Consider the following 21720-nt stretch of genomic DNA (forward strand, 5'->3'; position numbering starts at 1 on the left):
AAAATGAATTTCCAAATGTCCCAAATAGTTATGACTTCATAAACACACCATCAAGACGATGACCCCTAAGTCTAGTTTCGTATTCAGTCTAGCCTTTGTATCGACACCCTTTTAACAGCATTAATAAATAAATAAATGAGAAAAGCACCAAATACCCACTTACCCGCGCACACCCCGCCATTGCAGCCGACAGTTGAATGACCTAACTTGTGTAGTTGAGTATCCATGCGTTCGGTATTTAACTCAGGACAAATTAAAAAAAATGTGTTTACGTCATCATAATTAGGTAAATGTTAACCAAACGTGTACGAATGTTATGATTTGATTTTAATCAAAGGAAAATAAATGATATTTTCTGATGGATAATTAACTATCGCTGGACGCAAAACATCTTCTTCGGCCAAAACATTTAGATAGATAGATAGAATAATCTTTATTGTACACCATAAGGAAAAAACATATTAAGTCAATACAAACAAATATGATGAGTAAAAATGTTTACTTAGTTCTTCTGAATACTTTATACCCTCACTGAGGCACTCCAGACTAGTCTAAACAAACCGCCTGGCCGTCCTGCAGTTTATGTAGTCACGAGAATGTCTAGACACACTATTTACCTCAATTGATATGTTGTGCCGATAATTATGTCGCGTGACGTCATTTACTGTAGGTTCAATATAACAAGCTTATTTATTTATATCTTTTTACCCTAGTAAGTGTTTACCGAATATGGTGCGTTGAGGATAACTTTATCTATCCTTATCTGAAATGGAATTGGGAATTGTCACCCGTAAATGGGTAGGTACGTTTTATTAATTGGATAACAGAAAACTGTAGACTAATCCAAACTAATATTATAAATGCGAAAGTAACTCTGTCTGTCTGTCTGTCTGTCTTTCTGTCTGTCTATCTGTCTTTTCTTCACGCCTAAACTACTGAACCGATTTGTGTGAAATTTGGTACAGACATAGTTTGAAACTTGAGAAAGGACATAGGATAGTTTTTATTACAAAAAATAAAAATAAAAAATAAAATTTATTACGGACATACTATACAATAGTGCCATCTATTGGTCAAATGTCGAGCTGTTCCTATGCTCCGTAGATAGATGGCGTTAATCGCGCAATGGTGTCATTACACGTGTTCGGTTCATGTTATTGTTTTAATTCATCGGAAAATCCATCAGAAAAATGTAAATAAACAGTAAAAAGGTGTAAAAAAAATAATATTAATATAATAAAAGTTTTACTACAAAGAAAATGCTCTAACGGAGTATAGATAATTCTATTAGTACTACGCGCAATGGTGTCGATCGTTACACGAGTTCGGTTCATGTTGTTTTAATTCATCGGAAAAAAGTAAATAAATAGTAAAAAGGTATGAAAAAAATAATAAAATAACATAAAAAAATATAATACTACTTTTAGTACAAAGAAAATGCCCAAACCCAAAACCAAAAATCTGCCGGAAGTCACTGTTCCACGCGAACGAAGTCGCGGGCAAAAGCTAGTTTAATATAATTATCCTTTATTTACCAACCAATTTTTGCCCTCTATATGTAGACATAGAATAATAGCAGCAAAATCAATGGCTCTCATACGTATGACCTCTGCAAAAACATTGGAACTACGTTTATTATTAACAAGAGAAGCGCGTTCTGTTCGCATCGATTGGCTGTAAGGCTGTACTCCAAGGCTGATCGGCGGGAAACATTGCTTATGCTGCGAAAATTCCATCCACATACAGAGGGCAAAAACGGTTATACTACATTAAATAAAAGCAATTAAACAAACAATTGAATATTGAATAGTTAAATTTTATATTTAACGAATAAATAATTAACGCTAAATATAAATAAATAAATAAAAATGAGTATTTACGTTATTTATAATTAAATAAATAATTAGCAGTCTAATGAGAATGTAAAGTGAATGTAATAACAAGGAAAATAAATAAAACGCTCTTAAATCTCTCCTTACCTACCTAATTATTCAAAAATTGCTATACATGATAGGGTTTCGGTACCTATCCATTTCTTTTACCAGCTGTAAATACTTAAGTATCCATTATGGATTGCAATAAACGAAGCGAGTCTCTCGATCATGTCATTACTATTTTTTTTCAGTGCGCTCTCATTGAGTCCCCACTCAAGTATATTTGCAGACATTCCGTTATTCTTCCCCTTTCACCCCGAACACGTCTAAACAATTCAACATGCCTAAGAACACTTGCACAAATTCACTTTTAATACAGTCAGAGAAACACGTCAAACTTTTTGCGTCGGGGATAACCCCTATCAAGTTATCCCCTAATCCTTATCAAGAGATATATATACGTTAAGCTTTGGAAGTATTTAATTACGAACAAAGTAGCCCTTTACATCATTTAATATCACTGCCTTAGCGTAATACCGTAGAAGCATAGTTACTTATTGTTGTTGCGCGGCAGCGACGCCGGTTGATTGACTTTAAAAGTGTCCGATCTATCTAAATCATATTATGGACATGCTAGCATGCCGATTAATTTCAGATAAGCATCCTTCAGTGTTTTTATAGGTACAGTGGATTCTGCCGCACATTCTTGAGAAAAAGAACGAAAGTTGGAAGTTTGGCCGAACAGGCTATGACGGAAGGCATTCCTCTAAATAATCTTTTTTTTTTCGATTATATATCCGAGCATAAACGACAGAATTTTGGATGGTGGCGGGATCTTTTAGCCCATAGACCAAAAGTGATTACCTATCTGACAGGAATAGGTACTTAAGCCATATAGGATCGTGTTCCTCTAGGACAGTCTTCCAGTTTCGTGAAAAGACTCCGACTACCAACCGCTTTAAATGAGATACACTGAGCTAAATGCAACACATCTTGATGGCACTTGTGTGACAAATAAATATCTAAGGTATTTTGTTTTTCTCCGGATTTTTGAAGATTTGAGTTCTCCTTTTAAGGAAAAGCTTTATGTTTAACTTAAAATGAAAAAAACGCAGGTTAAATTTGCCGCTATGCTACTATTGTCCCAGGTCCCAGGTCTACAGTACTCTGCTCAGCCGCGCTAATATGAGCGTGAGTCATAAAATACCTGTAGAAACAAAACACAACGTACCGATCAACTTGACCACTGTTTACGCAAACTTATAACGAACACATGATATAATGCACAACAAAAAACGTGTTATAACACCGCACACTTTCCACTTTTGAAATTTATACAACAGAACGAAAATAAAGTAAAATGATTACATACTCACTGGTCATATCTTACACGAAAGTATTCTTGTAATAAAACTGCACTAACGTGTGTTGTCCGCGCTTCCCAACGGTTAGAAGTAGACTGGCAGACGATGACGGCAGACGGCGCGTACCACGTCTTAGATGTAAAACGAAGGTCCAGTACTCCAGTAGGAACAAGCTGGACAATGCCTAGTTAAACCTACATCTCGTACTAAATTAGTCAACCACAGTAGGGCTCATCGAATTTATCTGGTGAGCCCATCATTGAACATCATCCGAATAAATTCTTGCATCGATGCCGCGCTGGAGTTAAACTTCTGTAGCTAACTGACAATGGTACACACCATGACGTCAGACATCTCCATAACCGAAGTGATGTCATACGTCCACGAGATTTGATCTACTCGCTGTGTCAAGGGCGGGTCTTATTTAGCTACGTAATAAACATCTGAACGCACTGAAATAATGCAAGAACTTTAATGGGTATATTCTTCGGGACTATGATATCAGAACATTAATACTGTATGTTGTGATCCAAACGCACAAACACATTCTCTGATCTTAATTTGTGTTTGGAGTTTTTACTTCGCATTTTGTTTATTTATATTTCTGAAGTAAGTAAACAAACCGAATCTCTTTGGCTTTCATCTAGCTTGACTGTGGATACCGCAGACATGACGAATAGAAGCAAAAAAAGTACAGTACTGAACACAAGTGGATTTACAAGACAACACAATTAAGCAAAAACAGTTTCCTAATATATCTAAGGTACTACATTCGGAGTCACAAAAAACGCAACTCCTTAAAAATACTTTTACCATATTTATTCGATGGCAAGAGTATGCGTGTGGTATAGCATTTGAATGGTAATTTATTTAGCTTTCAGAAAAAAACAAAGTTTATTTGTTATTGTGAATATAGGCATAAAATAAAACAAGTTATTTGTAAAGAAACAAAATAGACTTTTATTACAACAGAAAACAGTTACAAAAACTACATCAAATAACGCAATAAAACCCTCAAAAAGTAGCATAAAATATAGTGTTCTCTCCTTGCAATGATGACAGCTTCGCAGGGTTTCTGATCGACCTAATTAAATTTTCCTCCGCTTCTTTGTGGAATGTCGTCAAATTCTTCAAGTCTTGTAGTTTGGAGTATCAGGAGCAGGATTTCTTGCTCATATTCCCCGTTTCAGCTCGTCCAAAGGTGCTCGATAGGTAGCAAATCTGGACTTCGAACTGGCCAGCGCATGTAACAGAGATCTGACCCTTCTGGGGAGGCGCGATTAGTGGAACTTTTAATGTGTATTTGACATTAGTTTTTGAAAGAGTCGTGCTCTAAAGTACTAAGTTATTAATGAAATATAATTGATAGATAATTGAAAGTTCATGAAACATACTATCAGTACATACCAATATTAACCGGGTTTAAGAGTAGAGAGAGTATTTTCAAATAGGTGCGATTTTTATTTATTAATATTTAACAACGCGGAAAAGAACACCGAAAAAAACATTGTTTTAAAGTATCTATGCTTTTGAAAGTCTCTAATACACTTAAAGCAGACCATCTATTTATATCTACATCGTGTGAGAATTTTCCTAATTTTAACGGCCAATAAATAAAGATAAAATAATGATCATACAACACACGATTACATAGCTTGTAATAGAAATACTAGTATTATCAGATACGCAACATCAAATCAAAACAAAGATTTGTTGGCAAACAAGCGAAGCGATAGCGCGCGAAACAAAGCACTGGGAATCCGCCTCCACTCCGCGCGACTGATGCCCCTCTGACGACTCAGTGCCTAGCAAAACATTACCTTATTAATGAAAACCGGTTGACTGAAAACAGTGACGGTTCTGTACTAGGATACAATAGGACCAATCTGCAAAAATCGTTCACGAATCTTTATGACTGTATGATGTCGCGTTCTTAACCATAGTTTATATTGGTTGTTACAGTTGCAGTCAATGATGTTATAGTATACTATAACACTTACTTTAGCATTGGTTGCAGTCTGTTGCTGTGTTATTATCTTTCATTACGAATTATGAGAATTTTTTTGTTGTTTTTAGGTTTGCATAGATTTCGGCTGATGCTGCGTAGCTAGTTAAGTCAATAATACTAAGGTTTAGAAAGTGCCTGAAACCGGTCTACTTGAAATAAAAATCTTTTGATTTTGTATCTTTATGATCGACCACTTTCGTACCCGACTATGTATACCCGTGAAGGTAGGCTAAGCATGACAGCCTCAATGATTACCAACAATAAAACCAAACACGCAAAGATAAGGAATATATTTTACTCTAATATTTACAACTCTATACACTTATCTATATTTCGATCTTAACAAGAAGATATTCAAAAACACGACAGAATGATTTCATTTGAAGACTTATATCATAACATTTATACATAAATGCATTTTCTTGTGCTAGACATAAATATTTATTTCAAAAATAGCTTTAATTTTGGACATAGATAAGACAGCACATGGAGTGGTATATAATTATATACCTAATAGGTATTTCGTAAGATTCAATCTTTTCGTACACTTCTGCCTACATTATACACATAGAAAATTTGACACATAAATACGAAGACAACATTATACGATTATGGGAATTCAGAGCGGGGTTATAAACACACAGGTTGACGGTAAACATACCAAGCAGGTAAAGCCACTGACAAAGTGGTCATTATTATTCGAACTTGTCTAGAACAATTATTTATCCGAGTTCAAATCATTAAATATTATTCTCCGTCATCTCTGTAATATTATTTGTTTCATTAAACGATGACGATAGACTGCTACCAATGTTTAACGATTATAAACCACGTACTTTCTTCAAATCGACTTTACATATAGGAAAAGAAGACATCAAGAAGAAATTAGAAATAAATAATTAGGTGTCATAAATCTTTAACCAACTGACCACGGATGCAGAAAATTTGGTCACAGCTCGTTATATATCTGTAGGAGAAATCCTTCGCGCTGCAGTCCGCGATGGTATGAAAATGTAGGTCAAATCCCGTATGATACATTAACTAATTAGCGCTAGGACAGCTCTCTCACTAATGAGTACACTTCGCAATTCATTACGCGTGCGTTTAGCTACAAACCACGCGCACTGAGCATTACCGTATAAACATTTTCGTTGCCGACTGTATTACTGGCTCTCAAAAATATTTTGGATACCCTGGCTACCTCATAGCACCAAGCTTTACTGTCCGTGACCCCAAGGAAACCGTGTATCGTGGGCCAAACAAAAAGTGCCATTGCACAAGATGTTATTTCTCAAATAATTGTTTTCAAATCCCTGATTTAATCCATAATATTCATATTGAGCATTCCATGACCTTCAAGATATGTAGAGTATGGGCCACAGGGTCCAAAATACACTCACTACATAGTCAATACATCACAGTCTTCCCTGATGAGATACAGAGGTAAATTGTCACACCTTACAATGATAGAGCCACAGAAAAGGGAACTAACATTCAGATAATCAAAAGTGATTAGTCATATTGGGATAAAACTATCTTTAATTCATTCTTTTGTTTCAAATCTTTCTGTCTAGACCCGATTTATGTTGAGGCTGGCTGCCAAACTCTCCCACAACCTACTTCACTTGCAATATACTTGCTATTCATATTACCAACATTATGATTTTTCGAGAAAGATCAAGATAGAATCAGTTCCAATAGTTTTATTCCAATGTATCATTAGCATAAACTCCAGAGATCAGTGATTTACTTAACTAAACATTTTCTTGATGACGCTGGTGTAATCTTTGTTGATCTTTTCAATTCTTGGTTTGAGTGAGCTTGCCTTTCGTTGTGATGCTTTGTCTGTTGGGTCTAAACGTAGAGCATTCTGGATGTCAGTCCAAGCTTCTTCATACATCTTCAAACCGGAGTGTGCGGCTGACCTCCTGTAGAGTGCCTTAGCATTCTCGGGGTCAAACTTGAGGGCTTTGTTGCACAGCTTCAAGGTAGCATCATACTCATTGAACTGTAGCTGGCAGTGTGCTAAGTTGTTGTACAATTTGACCTACAACCAGAGATATTTTTTAATATTAGTATGGCATATCCTAAGAATTCTTTTATTCAAATAGTTAAATAAAGTTTTAATAATCCTTGGAATCGTAATTTTGAATTCTGTTTAAAACAGGCATAAAAACTTATATTTAAACTAGCTGTATCATAACATCAACTAGGCTTCTAATAGGAAGTCAGACTATACCTCACCTTCAGATTGACCATATCTTTGACCACTTCCTCGCTAACCACTGCTGGGTCTAGTGGCTCAGTGGCAATCAGCATCTTCAGGGCCTTGTTAAACCTGCGGAATGCATCCACAGCCCTCCCTTGCTTGAACAGCTCCACACCACGCTCCTAATTCAAAGAGAATTTAAAATACCTAATAATACTCTTTTTAGAATCACAACTGGTCACTCACATTTTTAATCATAAGTTTTGGCATTAAAATGAATGTCAAAACTTATGATTAAAAAGTATTTTGACATATAAAAGTATTAAAACAATGACAGACACTACGTAAAGTATTATTTTATATTGTTTTCAATATGTAATTTGGAGAGCCAAGTGGCGTGTCAAAATCCAAGAAAAATAATATTTATCTTGAAATTACATCATATGTAGCATGCAGGTTGGTATCAGTAATGAAACTTGGTGTAGTCACTTTAAGTGATCTTAGAGCATCATGATAGGAAAAATGATTTTAAATACAGTGATGATGTGTAAGAATATAGCTTTCTTTTGTGTGTCACTGTCACACTAATTATGTTTTCAACAATAAAGTATAACTGTCAATCCCATGCTCGCTAAGCGCAGCGCACACAGATAACTTGAACTATCTGTAGTATGGTGAATGAAAAAGTTTTTTTTTTATATAACATCATGTTCAAGGGACTAAGAATGTTCATGAAGTACCTTGTGGTGTACAGCCGCCTCATACAGCCGCTCCCAACTCCAATCACTGATCAGCTGCTCCTCAGTCACCTCCCGCAGCTCCACCTTACACGATATCTCCTTCATGAGCGTGCCATCCTCATCTTTATACACCATCGTGGCTTCGCAAACCTCACCACAACACATTTGCTGCAGAATCAATTCAAAGTCTCTGTCTATAAAAGTATCGCAGTCCCCAATGAGGAAACGACGCCCCGCAGGCCTTCAACGTGGACAGCGACGAGGAGGCGGTGCTGCTGCCGGACTGGCTGCGGCTGCACATGGTGCGCTCGGCCAGGCCCGCGCTGCTGGAGGCCGGCATGAGGGCGCTGCCCGCCGCCAAGCTCGCGCTCTTCATACAGACCTTCGGGATGCCCGTGGCCTCCATGAGGTAACCTCAGCCTACTTTTTATTTTCCGGAGTGAAACGCTAATGATTTCAACCAATGTCGAGGGCATGCCGTGAGGATATGTCGCACCTCCACCGACTAAAATCACCCCGAGCCCCTTCTACTGCTTTAGCCAGAGTCACGGGATCGCTCTGGCTCTGGCTGAACCTCAGCGTACTGGCTGCCCAATTATTCGGTCTCACTATATGATATTATTATTAACTGGGCTCTACGGTAGTTAGACCGTATTCTATTATGTCCACACCTACATCCCGCTTCCAAAGCTCGTGTGATCAAAACTAGTAAGGAAGTCACAAAAAAGATTTTGCAATAGACTGGTAAATATCACTAAGTCGGTTTGGTCTAGTGATATTCAATATTTGGCGCAGAGCAGTCAAAACTATTATTCTATATAAAATACTGAATAATAATACGTGTTCCAACTTGTCCCAGCGCGCTGCTGAACGCGCTGGACGCGTGCTCGGCGGGCGCGTGGTCCGCCTGGGCGTGGAGCGGAACTACATGGCGCAGCTGCTGCTCGTGCAGCGCGCGCGCGGGGCCACCGGCGGGCACGCCTTCGCGTCCACGCTGCGCCTGCAGCCGCCCACCTACATGCCTGGTAATACTATGGGAACCTTGTAATAAAGATCACATTTCAATGTGTGTAAACATCCTTCCACTCCTGGGTGAGGAGATAGGCTGTCGCTCCTTGTAAAACACTGCTACTAGCTTAATCCCGGTCAAACTGGAAGCCGACCCCAACATAGTTGGGAAACGGCTAGGATCATGATGATGATCTCATGTGTAAAGTATTTCAACCAATTTTAAGACTCTGTGTCTTTGTGAAAAAATAAATTTGCTTACTATTATTTTTTCACATGAGTTAAAATATTTGTACATATCTAAAAAGCCGCTTAAATATTTATATTTAAATGGGCTACCGTAAGTGCTCTTCGCAACACAAAGAGAAAAACTTTTCAGGCATTGCTATTTCATAGCAAATCTGAATACTAGATAAAATTGCTCTTGTAGCATCAGTCAAGGGAGTAGTTGAAGAGTCAGTATTTGTTGTCCAGATGACACGTTATTCGCGGAGAAGGAGCTCCCGATGGAGGCGGAGGACGACTGGGGCAGTTCCGCGGTGATGGCGCCACTGCAGCTGGAGCTGGTGAGCCCGCTGCTGTCATCCATCTTCACCGCCGCCAACAGCTTCCACGGAGACCTGGATACAGCCTTTCACTCAGCTTATATCTGTAAGTTCATATTGATGTTCCTTTACCAAGAGAGACTCCTTATATACCTAAAATAAGTGGCGGTAATGAAGAATAATTTCTGTAAAACATTAATATTTTTATCATGAAGTTGAGTTTTATTGTTAATTAGACATTTTAAACAGTTTTTATCGAAAGCCTTATGTAAATATGTCGTATGTATGTGAAATATGTCGTGAGTAGGCATACTACTTATTCACAGTACATTTCATTACATTACAAACTAGATACTGCTCCCAAATTGCAAATAGATGTTGTACGGTAAAAGACCTCGTGGCCCCGGTACTCTATTAGCCACAGATAGGGCTATAAATGGATGAATATATTTTTTTTCGTTTCCACTGCAGTGTGTACATAATAGTAGGTAATGTTTCATGTTTCGTGTGTATGGTCCAGTTGATATCGGCGGAGGTGAGTGCGGGTCGCGGCGGCGGCGGCGCGGGCCCGTACGTGGCGGGCTGCGCGGCGTGGCTGCGCGAGCTGGCGGGCAGCGCGGGCGGCGCGGCGGGGCTGGCGCGCCGGCCCGCGCACGCCGCGCCGCTGCTGCGCGCGCTGCTGCCGCTGCCCGACACGAGGCTCATGCAGGTACGTTCCATCAAATACCCTCCACTAGATAGTATCAGGCAGTCTCATTGAACGCCGTTAGGTCATGAGGCAGGATCTGACATATCACGGATGATCATGGATGAGCTTGCACCATCAATTTTTTTTTTACTATTTACTCTTTATAGTGATTCAAAATGTGTTTTTTTGCCCAATTCTTGAAAATACTATTTTTTTATGGGATACGATCCTGGCTTTTGAGCAAGAACCACTTATCGTGAAAAAGACTTGACAATTTCATAAATATTATCATCCACCGCCTTTGTCCTCTCACTACTCGGCATAGGCCTACTCTTTCTCATGCCAAATACTACGGCACTGTGCCAGCTTTATCCAGACTTCTGAACGACATACAATGCTACAAAACAAGTCCTAAAACAATTAAGTTATATATCTCTAATATGTCTGTAGATCGCGGACACGCTCCTGATGCAGTGCAAGCTGCTGACGGGCCCGGTGGTGGACGTGCTGCGCGCGATGTCGCAGAACTGCAGCAGCACCCTCAAGCAGGAGCTGGGCGCGCACGTGCCGCCGCACGCCACCAAGCAGCAGCTCATCGCGCGTCAGTATACATACGACTACTGGGGAGAGTCACTCAAATAGACAATATCAGTTTCAGAACTTTTTAATCACAATTGTTAGAAAGATAACCTCTTTATTGTGAACTACATAGGAAAGCGTTTATCATAATTCATATTGTCATCTGCCAGTTCTAAAACTTCCAATTAAAATTAACAAGTTGGATCTTATCTGACAAATAGCATTATCTAAAGCTAGCTGCAAAAAAAAATAAGTTAATCTTTAATCTACTTAATCTCATCTCCCTAATAGTATTAAAGCAGAGGCACCTAGTTTACTGGTTTCTAAGACTGAAGCTCTCATCTTCACTGTTTATCTTCTATTTTACTAAGAAAAGTCTTTAGTTAACTTCCAACCTTATAACCATCAGTGTTGGAGTCAGCATCGCCCAGCACGCTGGAGGCGCTCGGCAACCGCATCATCAGCAGCCAGGACACGCGGCTCATCGTGGACGTCATCACACACATCCTGGAGAAGAACCAGGAGGGGCACTACGAGTCTAATGTGAGTGATACTGCTATACAAAATGCGACTCTACACTGCCTACAGTAAGATCTACATTCACATGCAGGTAAAGAAAAACGTGCGCGTCTCGTATCGCTGGATGTAAGTGGTACATTGAAATATCCTCAAGACTATTACTTTCTCTCCAGTCTGTACTCTTAGTACAGTCCTCGTATACCGCTATCAGTTGCGCCGGTGCCGTAACACGTCGCGTCACGTAGCGGTTTAGCCACTCGTAAGGATCTCCTTTCTTAATGGCGTCGATTCATCATTAAAATTGCAATTTTTATTTAAAAATCTTGAGGTCTCAATTGTCCCTCTCAATTGTCGGCAAGTTAAAATCTTCCTCTTATAGTTGTACATGTTCATAGTCAGCTAAGAATGTTAACGCATGATCTGTATCTCGCCTCCCTTGGCCTTCACAATTTTGACTTGTAATATAATATGTTGTTAATGTCTCAGGTAAAATACGAGGACGGTGTATCGGGCCCGGTGCACGTGTTCTCCCGCGGCGGGCTCGGCTGCGGCCTGCTGCTGGACTGGATGTCCGAGCTGCAGCGGGAGGCGCTCGGGCCCAGCGACCAGAGGCAGCGACAGGTTAGCACGACAACTTCATATTAAGATTTACTGTGCTTTATCATTTTTGATTAGGTTTAGGAATTAGTGTTACTTGGTGGTTAAAGCTGCGTCACTCTCGAGTTTTTTCCATGTTTCAGTCAGGACGACATTTTATATATGTTGTTGGTATCACGAAATATGTCGTGTCGGTCTAATTTTGATAGTTAGGTAATAAGGATGGCCGTATTTAAAACACAAATCGATACGAAAAACAAATTCTTAATCACATGAAACGTTCTGGCGACTATTACTTAGTATTACGATGTATTGGTTTTCGGGAGACTCTATAACACATTACCTGTGTTCGAGAGACCATGCAAGCTGAGTTAGAACCGCACATAAAATAAACTACGAAATTGTTGATGCTTCATTTTCAAAAACTAACATAGAAGTGGTTATATCAATTTATTTTGTTTAAATTCAGATGCAGCTCATGTTCCGTGCTGGCAACGCCCCCTGGCGACCGCTACTGGTGACGCTGCTGGCACACCGCGCGTCCTGGAGGACCCTGCACTACTGCCTCACCACGCTGCTGCAGCCGGAGGGGTGAGATACAGTCCCGAAATAAGATATGAAATAATAATAGGAAATCTGACTTTTCGTATTGAAAAATACACCTTGTGCCAAACACTTAAGGTTGATTTTCGAAAATGAATTCTGCTTCTGTTAATTGTTATAAACAATTTTAATACGGGTACAAGGATTAGCATCATCATCGTTATTTCGTTGTCTCTAGTGGCTGGTCTCCGAGTGCAGTCCTAGACTTCGCGGAGACCCTGACCGAGAGTCCGCGCGTGTGGCAGGGCCGCGACAAGACCACGCCCAAGCATTACGTGCCCGACGACACGCTGCGGTTGGATCATAAGCAGGTAACCATCGGCACCACTATTTTTCAATTACTTCGTGGGATAATGTGATTCTAGTAAATGTCTCATAGGAAAATCAAATATTCGATTGCTAAACGATGACTTCATAGTGCTTTGGCAAAGACTACATAGAAAATAGTTGAGTTTCAAAAGAGTTCGAGGTTTATAAGACACCTCTTGATTGTGTTTTCTGTGTTACTATTAGTGTATTATCGCGGCAAGTTTAAAACACTTATTTTTTCGTTTTGACTGTGAATACAGAAGCTAATGTTGATTTTGTGGTATTAAGGGTACATTAGTATAACTTGTTTTAATAATGTAACATGTCTGCGTGTAGCTGGAGGTGCTGGTCCGCTACGTGTCGGAGGAGGCGCGGCAGACGGAGGCCGCGTCGGCCCGGAGGCGGCGCGGCGGCGCGCGGACTCCCGCCTGGCGCTGCTGCTGCGCTGCGCGCCCGCCCGCCCCGCGCTGCTGCCGTGGCCAGGGCGGCGCAGCAGCACGACCCGCTGCTGCTGCTGCTGCTCTACATGAAGGTACGCACGTGACATCATACTGGTCTACTCAGAAAAGAAGCATTAAATTTGCACACGTATATGAATCATGTTCAATAAGTCACCACTAGATGTCGCCAACTATACAATGTGTTCTACGTATGTGTCGTGTCGCAGGTGCCGAAGATCCTCCGCCTGCTGGTGCAGAGCGGCGGGCGCGGGCAGGCGGGCGGGGGCGCGCTGTGCGGGCTGGGGGGCGCGGGGGCGGGCTGGGGGCGCGGGGGGCGCGCTGCGGGGCGCGGCGGCGCGCTCCACCAGCGCCACGGACCGCGTGTCGCACGCGCTGCTCACCGCCATCGCCGCGCCACACCCGCACTCCAAGGACCACGCGCAGAAGTACGTAGTGCTCAACTTATAGAGATGATCATAGCTGTTTGCTGACGCTTACAGAACAGCATGCATTCGCGTAGTATGACTTTTTAAAAGCTTTTATTAATACTTTTTTAAGTATTATTTATTACTATTAAATGGTGTAACGCATATTTATCGGGGATGCCCAACTAGTTTCGGACCAAACCGGATCCCTTAATCAGGAGCTGACACGGCGGTATCGTGAGTCGAACGTGTTACATCATTTAATAATGAATCAGTCACACGATAGGTATCATAATTTTTTTTTATTACTAGCCCAAAATGTTCAACTGTTGTATAGATGTCTCCCCACTCTTCTCTTATCTTCTTCCATTTCTCTCATACGTGATCTGTAAAGAAGCGATAAGCAGATACATGAACCAAACCATCTGCATATTTATCATGTATTCTGTAAAACATATGATTGTCCCAGGTTGTGGCGCATGGAGGCGGACGTGCGCGGCGTGTGGTCGCGCGTGGGCGGCGCGGGGTCGCGCGCGCTGGGGCTGGCGGCGGCCCTGCTGCGCGGCGCCGGCGCGGCCGCCGCCCGCCAGCACGCGCATCTGCTGGCCGCGCTCGAGGTGCTGCCCGACGACGAGCTGTTCGGGCCCACTGCTGCGTGAGTACCTTGTTTGACTTGGCTTATTACGACCTCTGTTAAGATGAGTCCGTTAGTTGCGACACATATTAGACTGGCCAATTGGTCTACAATCTAGAGCTCGAGCAGTTTAGAAATAAATGTAAGTATGTTTATCAAATGTTTAGTACACATAATTCCTTAGTTTTAGACTAGATGGCGTTGCGTGAAAGCTGAATCTGATCAATTATCCCTAACGTGACGTTCCCTGTTCCAGCGCGGACGTGCACAGCATCCTGGAGTGCCTGGTGGTGCTGGCGCGCGCGGCGGGCGGCGGCGGGCAGGCGCTGCTGCCGCGCGTGGCGGCGCTGCTGCGCCGGTACCGCGCCGCGCGCCCCGCGCCCGCCGCGCAGCTGCTGGCCGCGCACAGGGACACCATCGCGTCAGTACACACCACGCATACAAATATAGCTTTATACTCTTATGAAGGACGATTTAATACACTCTTAACATTAAGTCACTTAAATGATCCAAAAGAAATTATCTACTATACATATATAAAAAATTGTCGGGTTTTCCTATCTGACGCTATAACTCCGGAACGCACGAACCGATTTCCACGGTTTTGCATTCGTTCGAAAGGTCTCGGGCTCCGTCAGGTTTATAGCAAAGAATATTCAGGAAATATTTCAACAGAAAAACGGGACAGCTATCTGGTGGCGAAATGAAGTTCGCCGAGTTTGCTAGTCTCTAATAAAAGTCCCCTAAACTTTACCCTTTTAAGCTTCAACTGTAAAATATCTAAAATATAAACTCGAAAGTTTGTAAATGTGGATAGATTTTTGGTACTTTTTTACACAAAAAAAAGTGGACGAATTTGGACAAAATGTGGAGCACAGATACCAGCATAAACCTGTTTTATGATGAAGTGGGATCATTAGCTTTTTTTTTTTACGCTCCCATTGTAGGTCCAGTCTACTGCTTTTCCCATAAATTTTTCACTTTTATTGAAGCCTGTCCCAGTTGTGAATGTTTTACCTGTATGTACATAGTAACATCCCGGCGCTGAGCTCGCTGCTGGCGTCCGAGGTGTTGCAGCCGGCGTCGGCGGCGCCGCCCCCGCAGGCGCTGCTGGCTCTGCAGCGTCGCTGGGACTCACCAGACAACCTCAACTGGCTGCTGCAGGTAACTGCCACCAGCTATTCGACAATAACCAATACAGCTAGCAATCATTAAATTTAGACAATTGTAGACATATATGCATCTAGTATTTACCAAGGGGTGAACAACATAAATAGATGAGTTTATTCACAAGACCAATGATCACCATGCAAGACGAGCCCTGGGTTTGTTTGCCAGATAGCATTTGCATGATTCACAAAAAATAGTTGTGAGTCAAAGTCTGTTAGCATATTGATATTTTTTTAAGTCGTCGCATTTGTCGCATCATCTTGTAATTGAGTAGATAGATAATGTACGGTCTGTGCGACTAGGAGATCGAGTCGTGGGGCGTCCGTCGCGGCGGCGCGTGGGGCGGCGGCGCGTGGGCGGGCGCGGTGCTGCGCGGCGTGGCCCCGCACGCGGCCGCTGCGCACGCGCCGCTGCGACACTCCGCGCTGGCGCTGCTCGCCAAGCTGCTGCCCGCCGTCGCGGACACCACGCCCGGTATGCAGCTGCCACATACTCCACAACACACACTACTCACTCATATCCAATTAGTAGAGCTCCGTGATCAGACAAGCGTTTAAGCATTTCCGTGAAATAGTATCTGTTTATTCAATATGCCATCAAAATCTGATTCAATTTAATTAAAAGTACTGAATAAGGACATACTGCTCGAGATCCCAGAAGACTTCTAAAGAGTGAGAAACCTAATTGCAGTCCATTGTATTTAACTTCATAAAAATGACGATTTATAACCGAGAAACGATATCCTTGCCACCTCATACATTTCAATAATTTCTTCGTACCTATCCAACAAATAAATACATAAACATAAAAAAACACTTTAGTACTACGTATTAAACCTTCCAGGTCTCCAAGCAGTCTTGGAATGCCTGGATTCCCACCAGCCGGAGGTGACCCAGTCGCTGCTGGACAAGCTGCCGGAGCTGCTGGTGGGCATGCAGGAGCACGCGGCCACGGTCCTCATGCGCGTGTTCGACCTCGGCATGAAGTCGCGACACCCCGTCGAGCCCTGCATCGCCAAGTGTGTCACCACCATCAACTTGCATAGGGGCTGTTAATTACACCTGTACGATGACATTACTCTTTATAGTCTAGTAAAGTTGTCTAATTCTGCGCTCAGGCTTAATAATTTTAAATAAAAAAAACCCCTTTCCATATTCATATTCTTTCGGCCTTACGCAAATAAGTATTTGATGACTGTACTTATTTCCTTTGGAAAGTTAATATTTACGCGATCCTGTGTGATACTTGAATAGCCTAAGAGCTACAGGTAAAAACCTTAAAAAAACTACTTTACTGAATTCAGACTCTGACTCATTAACAGTTTTATTATAAGTAAAAATAACAATTATAGTTCATTTTCGGTGAATTGAACAGTGAATCCTTTTTACTTATATTAGGTTAGGGTGTACAAGATTTAGTTAACAATATGCTATAATAAACCTACTTACCAATCTTCTCAAAACACTGAAAATGTGAAGATTAATGTATTATCCATATAGTTAGACTTAAGCACTTGAGGGTAATCTTTTATGCAAATAATAATAAAAAACCAATTAGACAACATTTGTTTTATTTATAAATCTCATCAGTTACAACAATAAGTTGTATAGAAATAAAGCTCTCAATGATACACATTACAAAATAGTAAATACACAAAAAATATTAAAATGCACTTCAACTGATATTGTTATATCGCGTCATTACTTCGTGGCGATAAGGTCGAGAAAACTATAACTTTTAAAACAATTTTCTAGTTAATTAACACAATACTTATTCTCATATCTTAACAAAAATAAATACTCCGCAACTTAAGCACAATACCCGCACCAAAGCATACAGTTCTCGCACTGGTGATGTGGTGATCCTCACTAATCACCAGTCATTTGATCCAAGGTCTGTGAACAGCTTGTCCTTGATTTTAGGTCTCGGGTCCTCTGTGATCTTTGTGTCTACTGCACCAACTTGTCCGAGGATGTATTCAAATTCTGTAAAATGAAATAACAGCTTAAATACTAGCTAAAGTCCGCGGTTTTGCCGGCGCGGAGGGTGATTATAGCTGCTTGAGAATATTTCATATCATTGTGGGATATGTAGGAAAACACGGATATCCTTATATTCTTCAAGCAATTTGTTCTGAAGATACATCTACTCATGTAATTAAGGTCATTCTCAATTATTTACATTAAAGATCTTATCAAGAATAGCAAAAGAATTTTCAAACATGTCAATCTTTTTTTTTAATATATCCAGTGTGAGATCCCAGCTAGGCAAAGGCCTCCCATATTCTGCCAGAATATTAATTTTAAAGTAGCAAAATTCTACAAATCCACTTATACTTCAATATTCTATAAATTTACACCATACCATCAAGAGTTAGAGAAGTCCCTCTGAGCTCTGTGGAGCCAATGAACTGCTTCTTCATGTCCCCCTCAAAGTACACAAATACACTGGGCAGATTCCTCTCTGGGAAGTTGGGGATACATGTCTGTGCAACGGCCTTCAGGAACTTGGTGTACGGGTACTTGGCAGCCAGCTGCCGCATGTACTGGTTGATAAGAGCACATTGCTGGATACTGGAAATGGTTGATTAAAAATTAATTAATAAATATATATCAGGTAAAGAAGTATCTGCCATTAAAATGATACAATAGAATTTGATTACTTTGAAAACCATGGTTTTAATTAAAAAACCTTTCTCTCCACTTACCCTTGCTTGTACAGGTGTATAACCACCCAGATGCCCTCACCAGCCTTGTTGACCTCCTGCACATAGTCCTGGCCGGACACTTCTCTGATATCACCGAACCTCGTCTTCTCAGACAGTCTCTTGAGCTCAGCAATACGCCTCCTTCTGTATTCTTCTATGACAGCTTCGTCTTCTGAATCTTCAAGCTCATCAAGGCCATCCAGGTCCAGTTCGGACATTTGTTTGTCCTCTGAAAAATTTAGCAAGTCCATTAGAAAAGAGTTGTATTAATGGCTTAGTAAAGAGAATGGGTTTTTAAATATCTCACTGACATAACTTTAAAAGTAACATTAATTCCATTTGCCATATTTAACTGTTTAAATCCCTTCACTAGCGCTCCAAAATTGTTGTAAATTACTGTTACTTCAGTGTATGTAGAAGCACTCAAGTGGAACTAAAATATTTTAGATACAGTTATAATTCTACTACATGAAATATATACCACTGTAAAGATGAAGCATTACACCTTCTTTACAGATATATTATGAGTAATATTTAAATAATTATGAATGGTTTTGGGCCATTATAAGCAACAGGTGTTATCCTAACCTACAAGTATTGTTTATACTAACTCTCTTCCTGTTTCTGCTTGATGGTTTGCTCTATCATATTTACTATTTGTTCTTCTGAAACCTCCGCCTCCTTCGGAGGTATAATTCCTTTAGCGCGAAGGACATCGTTCCATTCTGTATCCTCGTTTGGATTCTAAAAATAAACACCAAGTTTAACACTTTATTTACTATATTCACCGACAACTTTTAGACCGCTATTTCTATAAGGTCGTATATGCAATTTACCTGCATTTTGTGTTAGAAATATTGAGCTTATTGCTTTAAATTATAAGAATAAATAAAGGAGGAAATCTGACACCATCAAGGCATCAAAATGATTAATCCGGAGTGACCACTGTGACCAGGAGTGACAGTATTATGATTGTGACAGAAAGACAAGCAGGTGACTCAGTTTTTCTGGGTTGTTGTATCAATTAAATATATCTCTTAACTGTTAACTAATAGATTAGATTTATCATCGGACCGAGACCACGTCGTATAATTACAGTTATGCAAACAAAAAAAAACTTAAATATTTTGTCCAGGAAAAATGACAATTATGAACAATAAAGAATATTTTTCAAACTTTCTTCAGAATAAAGTCGGAAGAAGGTAGGCAACATTATTTATAATTGTCAGAAATTTGGTTCATCCATCTGTGACATGTTTACAGTAAAGAAGAGAAAAGTTTTGTGAAATGAATCAATCATTTATTAATTAAACAAATAAGTTTATATGTAGTGTTACAAAAGATCTAAGACAAAACAACAATGAATCGAGATAAAAGAGAGCCGGAGTATCCGACAGAGCTGGAGTCCCAGTTCGTGATGCGTCTGCCCGAGGAGCCTGCTAAAGTGCTGAGAGAGGTTTTGAAGTCCGGAGAGAATTTGAAGAACCGCCTCACGATCCAGATTGAAAATGACATGAGACAAGGGGAAGTGCGGTTCGATCACTGGCTGATGCACGCCAAGATCGTAGACCTCCCCGCCATTATCGAATCTTTAAAAACAATCGACAATAAGAGCTTCTATAAAACAGCAGATATCTGCCAAATGATGATATGCAAAGAAGAACCTGACCTACCGTCAACAGAGGAAGAATCACCTGCTAAAAACAAGAAAAAAGACCCTTACAAAGTAGATAAAAAGTTCCTCTGGCCTCACGGTATCACACCACCTACTAAGAACGTGCGTAAACGAAGATTCAGAAAAACTCTGAAGAAGAAATATGTGGAAGCACCAGAGATAGAGAAAGAAGTGAAGAGACTGCTCAGGGCTGACAATGAGGCTGTCAGTGTCACCTGGGAAGTCATAAAAGAAGAGGATGATCACCCCAAACAAGACAGTGCCCCTGTCAATGTTAAGCCTGAGAAGAAGCCTAAAGCAGAACGTAATCCTAAGCGAGAGTCTGTGTCTGTTGATGTTTCTAACCATGAGTCCTCTAACGTTGTAGACATATTTGGTGGAGCCGTGAGTGACTCTGATCTTGAAGATGACAACATTAATGTGGAAATGGAAGACTCTCGTCTCTCAGCATATGACAGTCGCCTCTCAGACACTAATTCCATGCATGGAGAGGGTTCATCAAAGAGGGAGGCATTACCAACACAATTTGGATCACACATGTTCCAGTCCCGGCAGGATCTTGGGCCCAAGTCTTTCCCTGGTCATAGCAGAGCTACAACACCAGCAGCATCAGGGATGTCAAAAAGTGGGGGTCTTTCATCAGAGGATGATGGTGACTACCAACCTAGAGACATGTCTAAGGACAATATGACGTTAAGGATCGAGCAGTTGAGGGCTGAACTTGAGGAGTTGAAGCAGCGCAGGCAGAGGACACAGCATGAGATAGCAGGGATGGAGAACTTAGCTCTAAGACAGAGATTTCAGGATATCCTACACACTCTCAACCAGGACATCATGTACAAAGAGATGGAGTATCAGGGCCTTATCACACTTCAGAACTCAGAAGATATCTAGTAGTAACTTTTGTTAGATATATGAAAATTATATCTAACAACATTTTTTTAAGTTTTAAACTATGTGGGTATGAATGGCTCAGTTACATAGACTATATAATAATTAAGGATGCATATTATGTTGAATTTAACCATAATATACCAATTTCTGTGTATGTTAAAACTACTGTTATACTTAAATTGAATGTAATCATTAGTAACACTTTGTAGTTTATAAATAAATACATGTATGTTATGAATTTTTCTTGTACTTTATTTTTTTACCCTTTTTTTAAATTAAACTTTTACTGTCTCTCGGTCTTGATCCTAGATCAAGAATATCTTTTAAAAAGTTATCATGAAAACCCGAAGTGTTGCCAAATCAGTATTTCGTGCAGAAATCAGAATCTTGATGTCAAATACAACTGACAGTTCATTGTCCATGTTTTAAGGGTTTGTTCAATTTATGTTTCGAAACTAAATATCCTAGAAAAGAAACGAAATTAGAGATCCAAGCCAAGCGTATGCCTTATACAAGATAAATATCACATACACACAAATCATAATGTAACTACAAATTCTAAGATATTGCTGTTCCCAACACAATAAATTAATGAGTATTAAAAATACATTCTGATTTTAAAAATCGATGACGTCTAAATGGTTGATCATTTTAACGTTAACACTAACAAGACTAACTTTTATTTTTAAGCGCTAGTAAAATTATCTTTTGTCGTGTTTTCAGTACATTATG

At 40.4% G+C, this 21720-nt stretch overlaps 3 protein-coding genes across 3 annotated transcripts; 1 reads left to right on the top strand and 2 right to left on the bottom strand.

Moving 5' to 3' along the window:
* Nucleotides 1–6996: 6996 nt before the first annotated feature.
* On the bottom strand, nucleotides 6997–8330 carry LOC113505004 (70 kDa peptidyl-prolyl isomerase-like). Its single transcript, XM_026887522.1, has 3 exons — nucleotides 8196–8330; nucleotides 7491–7637; nucleotides 6997–7293 (listed from the first exon to the last, which is right to left on the bottom strand). Exons 1-3 carry the CDS (start codon nucleotides 8328–8330, stop codon nucleotides 6997–6999), a joined length of 579 nt encoding a protein of 192 aa, XP_026743323.1.
* An 8935-nt stretch (nucleotides 8331–17265) lies between these two features.
* LOC113504833 (viral IAP-associated factor homolog) lies at nucleotides 17266–19367 on the bottom strand. The gene is made up of 5 exons (XM_026887300.1): nucleotides 19256–19367; nucleotides 19031–19163; nucleotides 18420–18648; nucleotides 18077–18285; nucleotides 17266–17697 (listed from the first exon to the last, which is right to left on the bottom strand). Exons 1-5 carry the CDS (start codon nucleotides 19259–19261, stop codon nucleotides 17585–17587), a joined length of 690 nt encoding a protein of 229 aa, XP_026743101.1. The 5' UTR covers nucleotides 19262–19367; the 3' UTR covers nucleotides 17266–17584.
* Nucleotides 19368–19630: 263 nt separating this feature from the next.
* On the top strand, nucleotides 19631–21160 carry LOC113504832 (transcription initiation factor TFIID subunit 7-like). The gene has a single exon (XM_026887299.1). It carries the CDS (start codon nucleotides 19780–19782, stop codon nucleotides 20986–20988), a length of 1209 nt encoding a protein of 402 aa, XP_026743100.1. The 5' UTR covers nucleotides 19631–19779; the 3' UTR covers nucleotides 20989–21160.
* Nucleotides 21161–21720: the final 560 nt, after the last annotated feature.

This window comes from Trichoplusia ni, chromosome 23 (genome assembly GCF_003590095.1).
Source record: "Trichoplusia ni isolate ovarian cell line Hi5 chromosome 23, tn1, whole genome shotgun sequence".
Lineage (NCBI taxonomy): Eukaryota > Metazoa > Arthropoda > Insecta > Lepidoptera > Noctuidae > Trichoplusia > Trichoplusia ni.

What these genes read in the sequence shown, in the direction of transcription:
- LOC113504832 (XM_026887299.1), top strand. Translation starts at nt 19,780, where the DNA reads ATGAATCGAGATAAAAGAGAGCCGGAGTATCCGACAGAGCTGGAGTCC.
- LOC113504833 (XM_026887300.1), bottom strand. An exon ending in CAAGCAGAAACAGGAAGAGA is followed by an intron (nt 18,649 to 19,030) that starts GTTAGTATAAAC and finishes TAAATTTTTCAG; the next exon opens with AGGACAAACAAATGTCCGAA. An exon ending in GACTTCTCTAACTCTTGATG is followed by an intron (nt 17,698 to 18,076) that starts GTATGGTGTAAA and finishes TTCATTTTACAG; the next exon opens with AATTTGAATACATCCTCGGA.
- LOC113505004 (XM_026887522.1), bottom strand. Translation starts at nt 8,330, where the DNA reads ATGGTGTATAAAGATGAGGATGGCACGCTCATGAAGGAGATATCGTGT. An exon ending in AGGCGGCTGTACACCACAAG is followed by an intron (nt 7,638 to 8,195) that starts GTACTTCATGAA and finishes TCTTTGAATTAG; the next exon opens with GAGCGTGGTGTGGAGCTGTT. An exon ending in AAGATATGGTCAATCTGAAG is followed by an intron (nt 7,294 to 7,490) that starts GTGAGGTATAGT and finishes CTCTGGTTGTAG; the next exon opens with GTCAAATTGTACAACAACTT.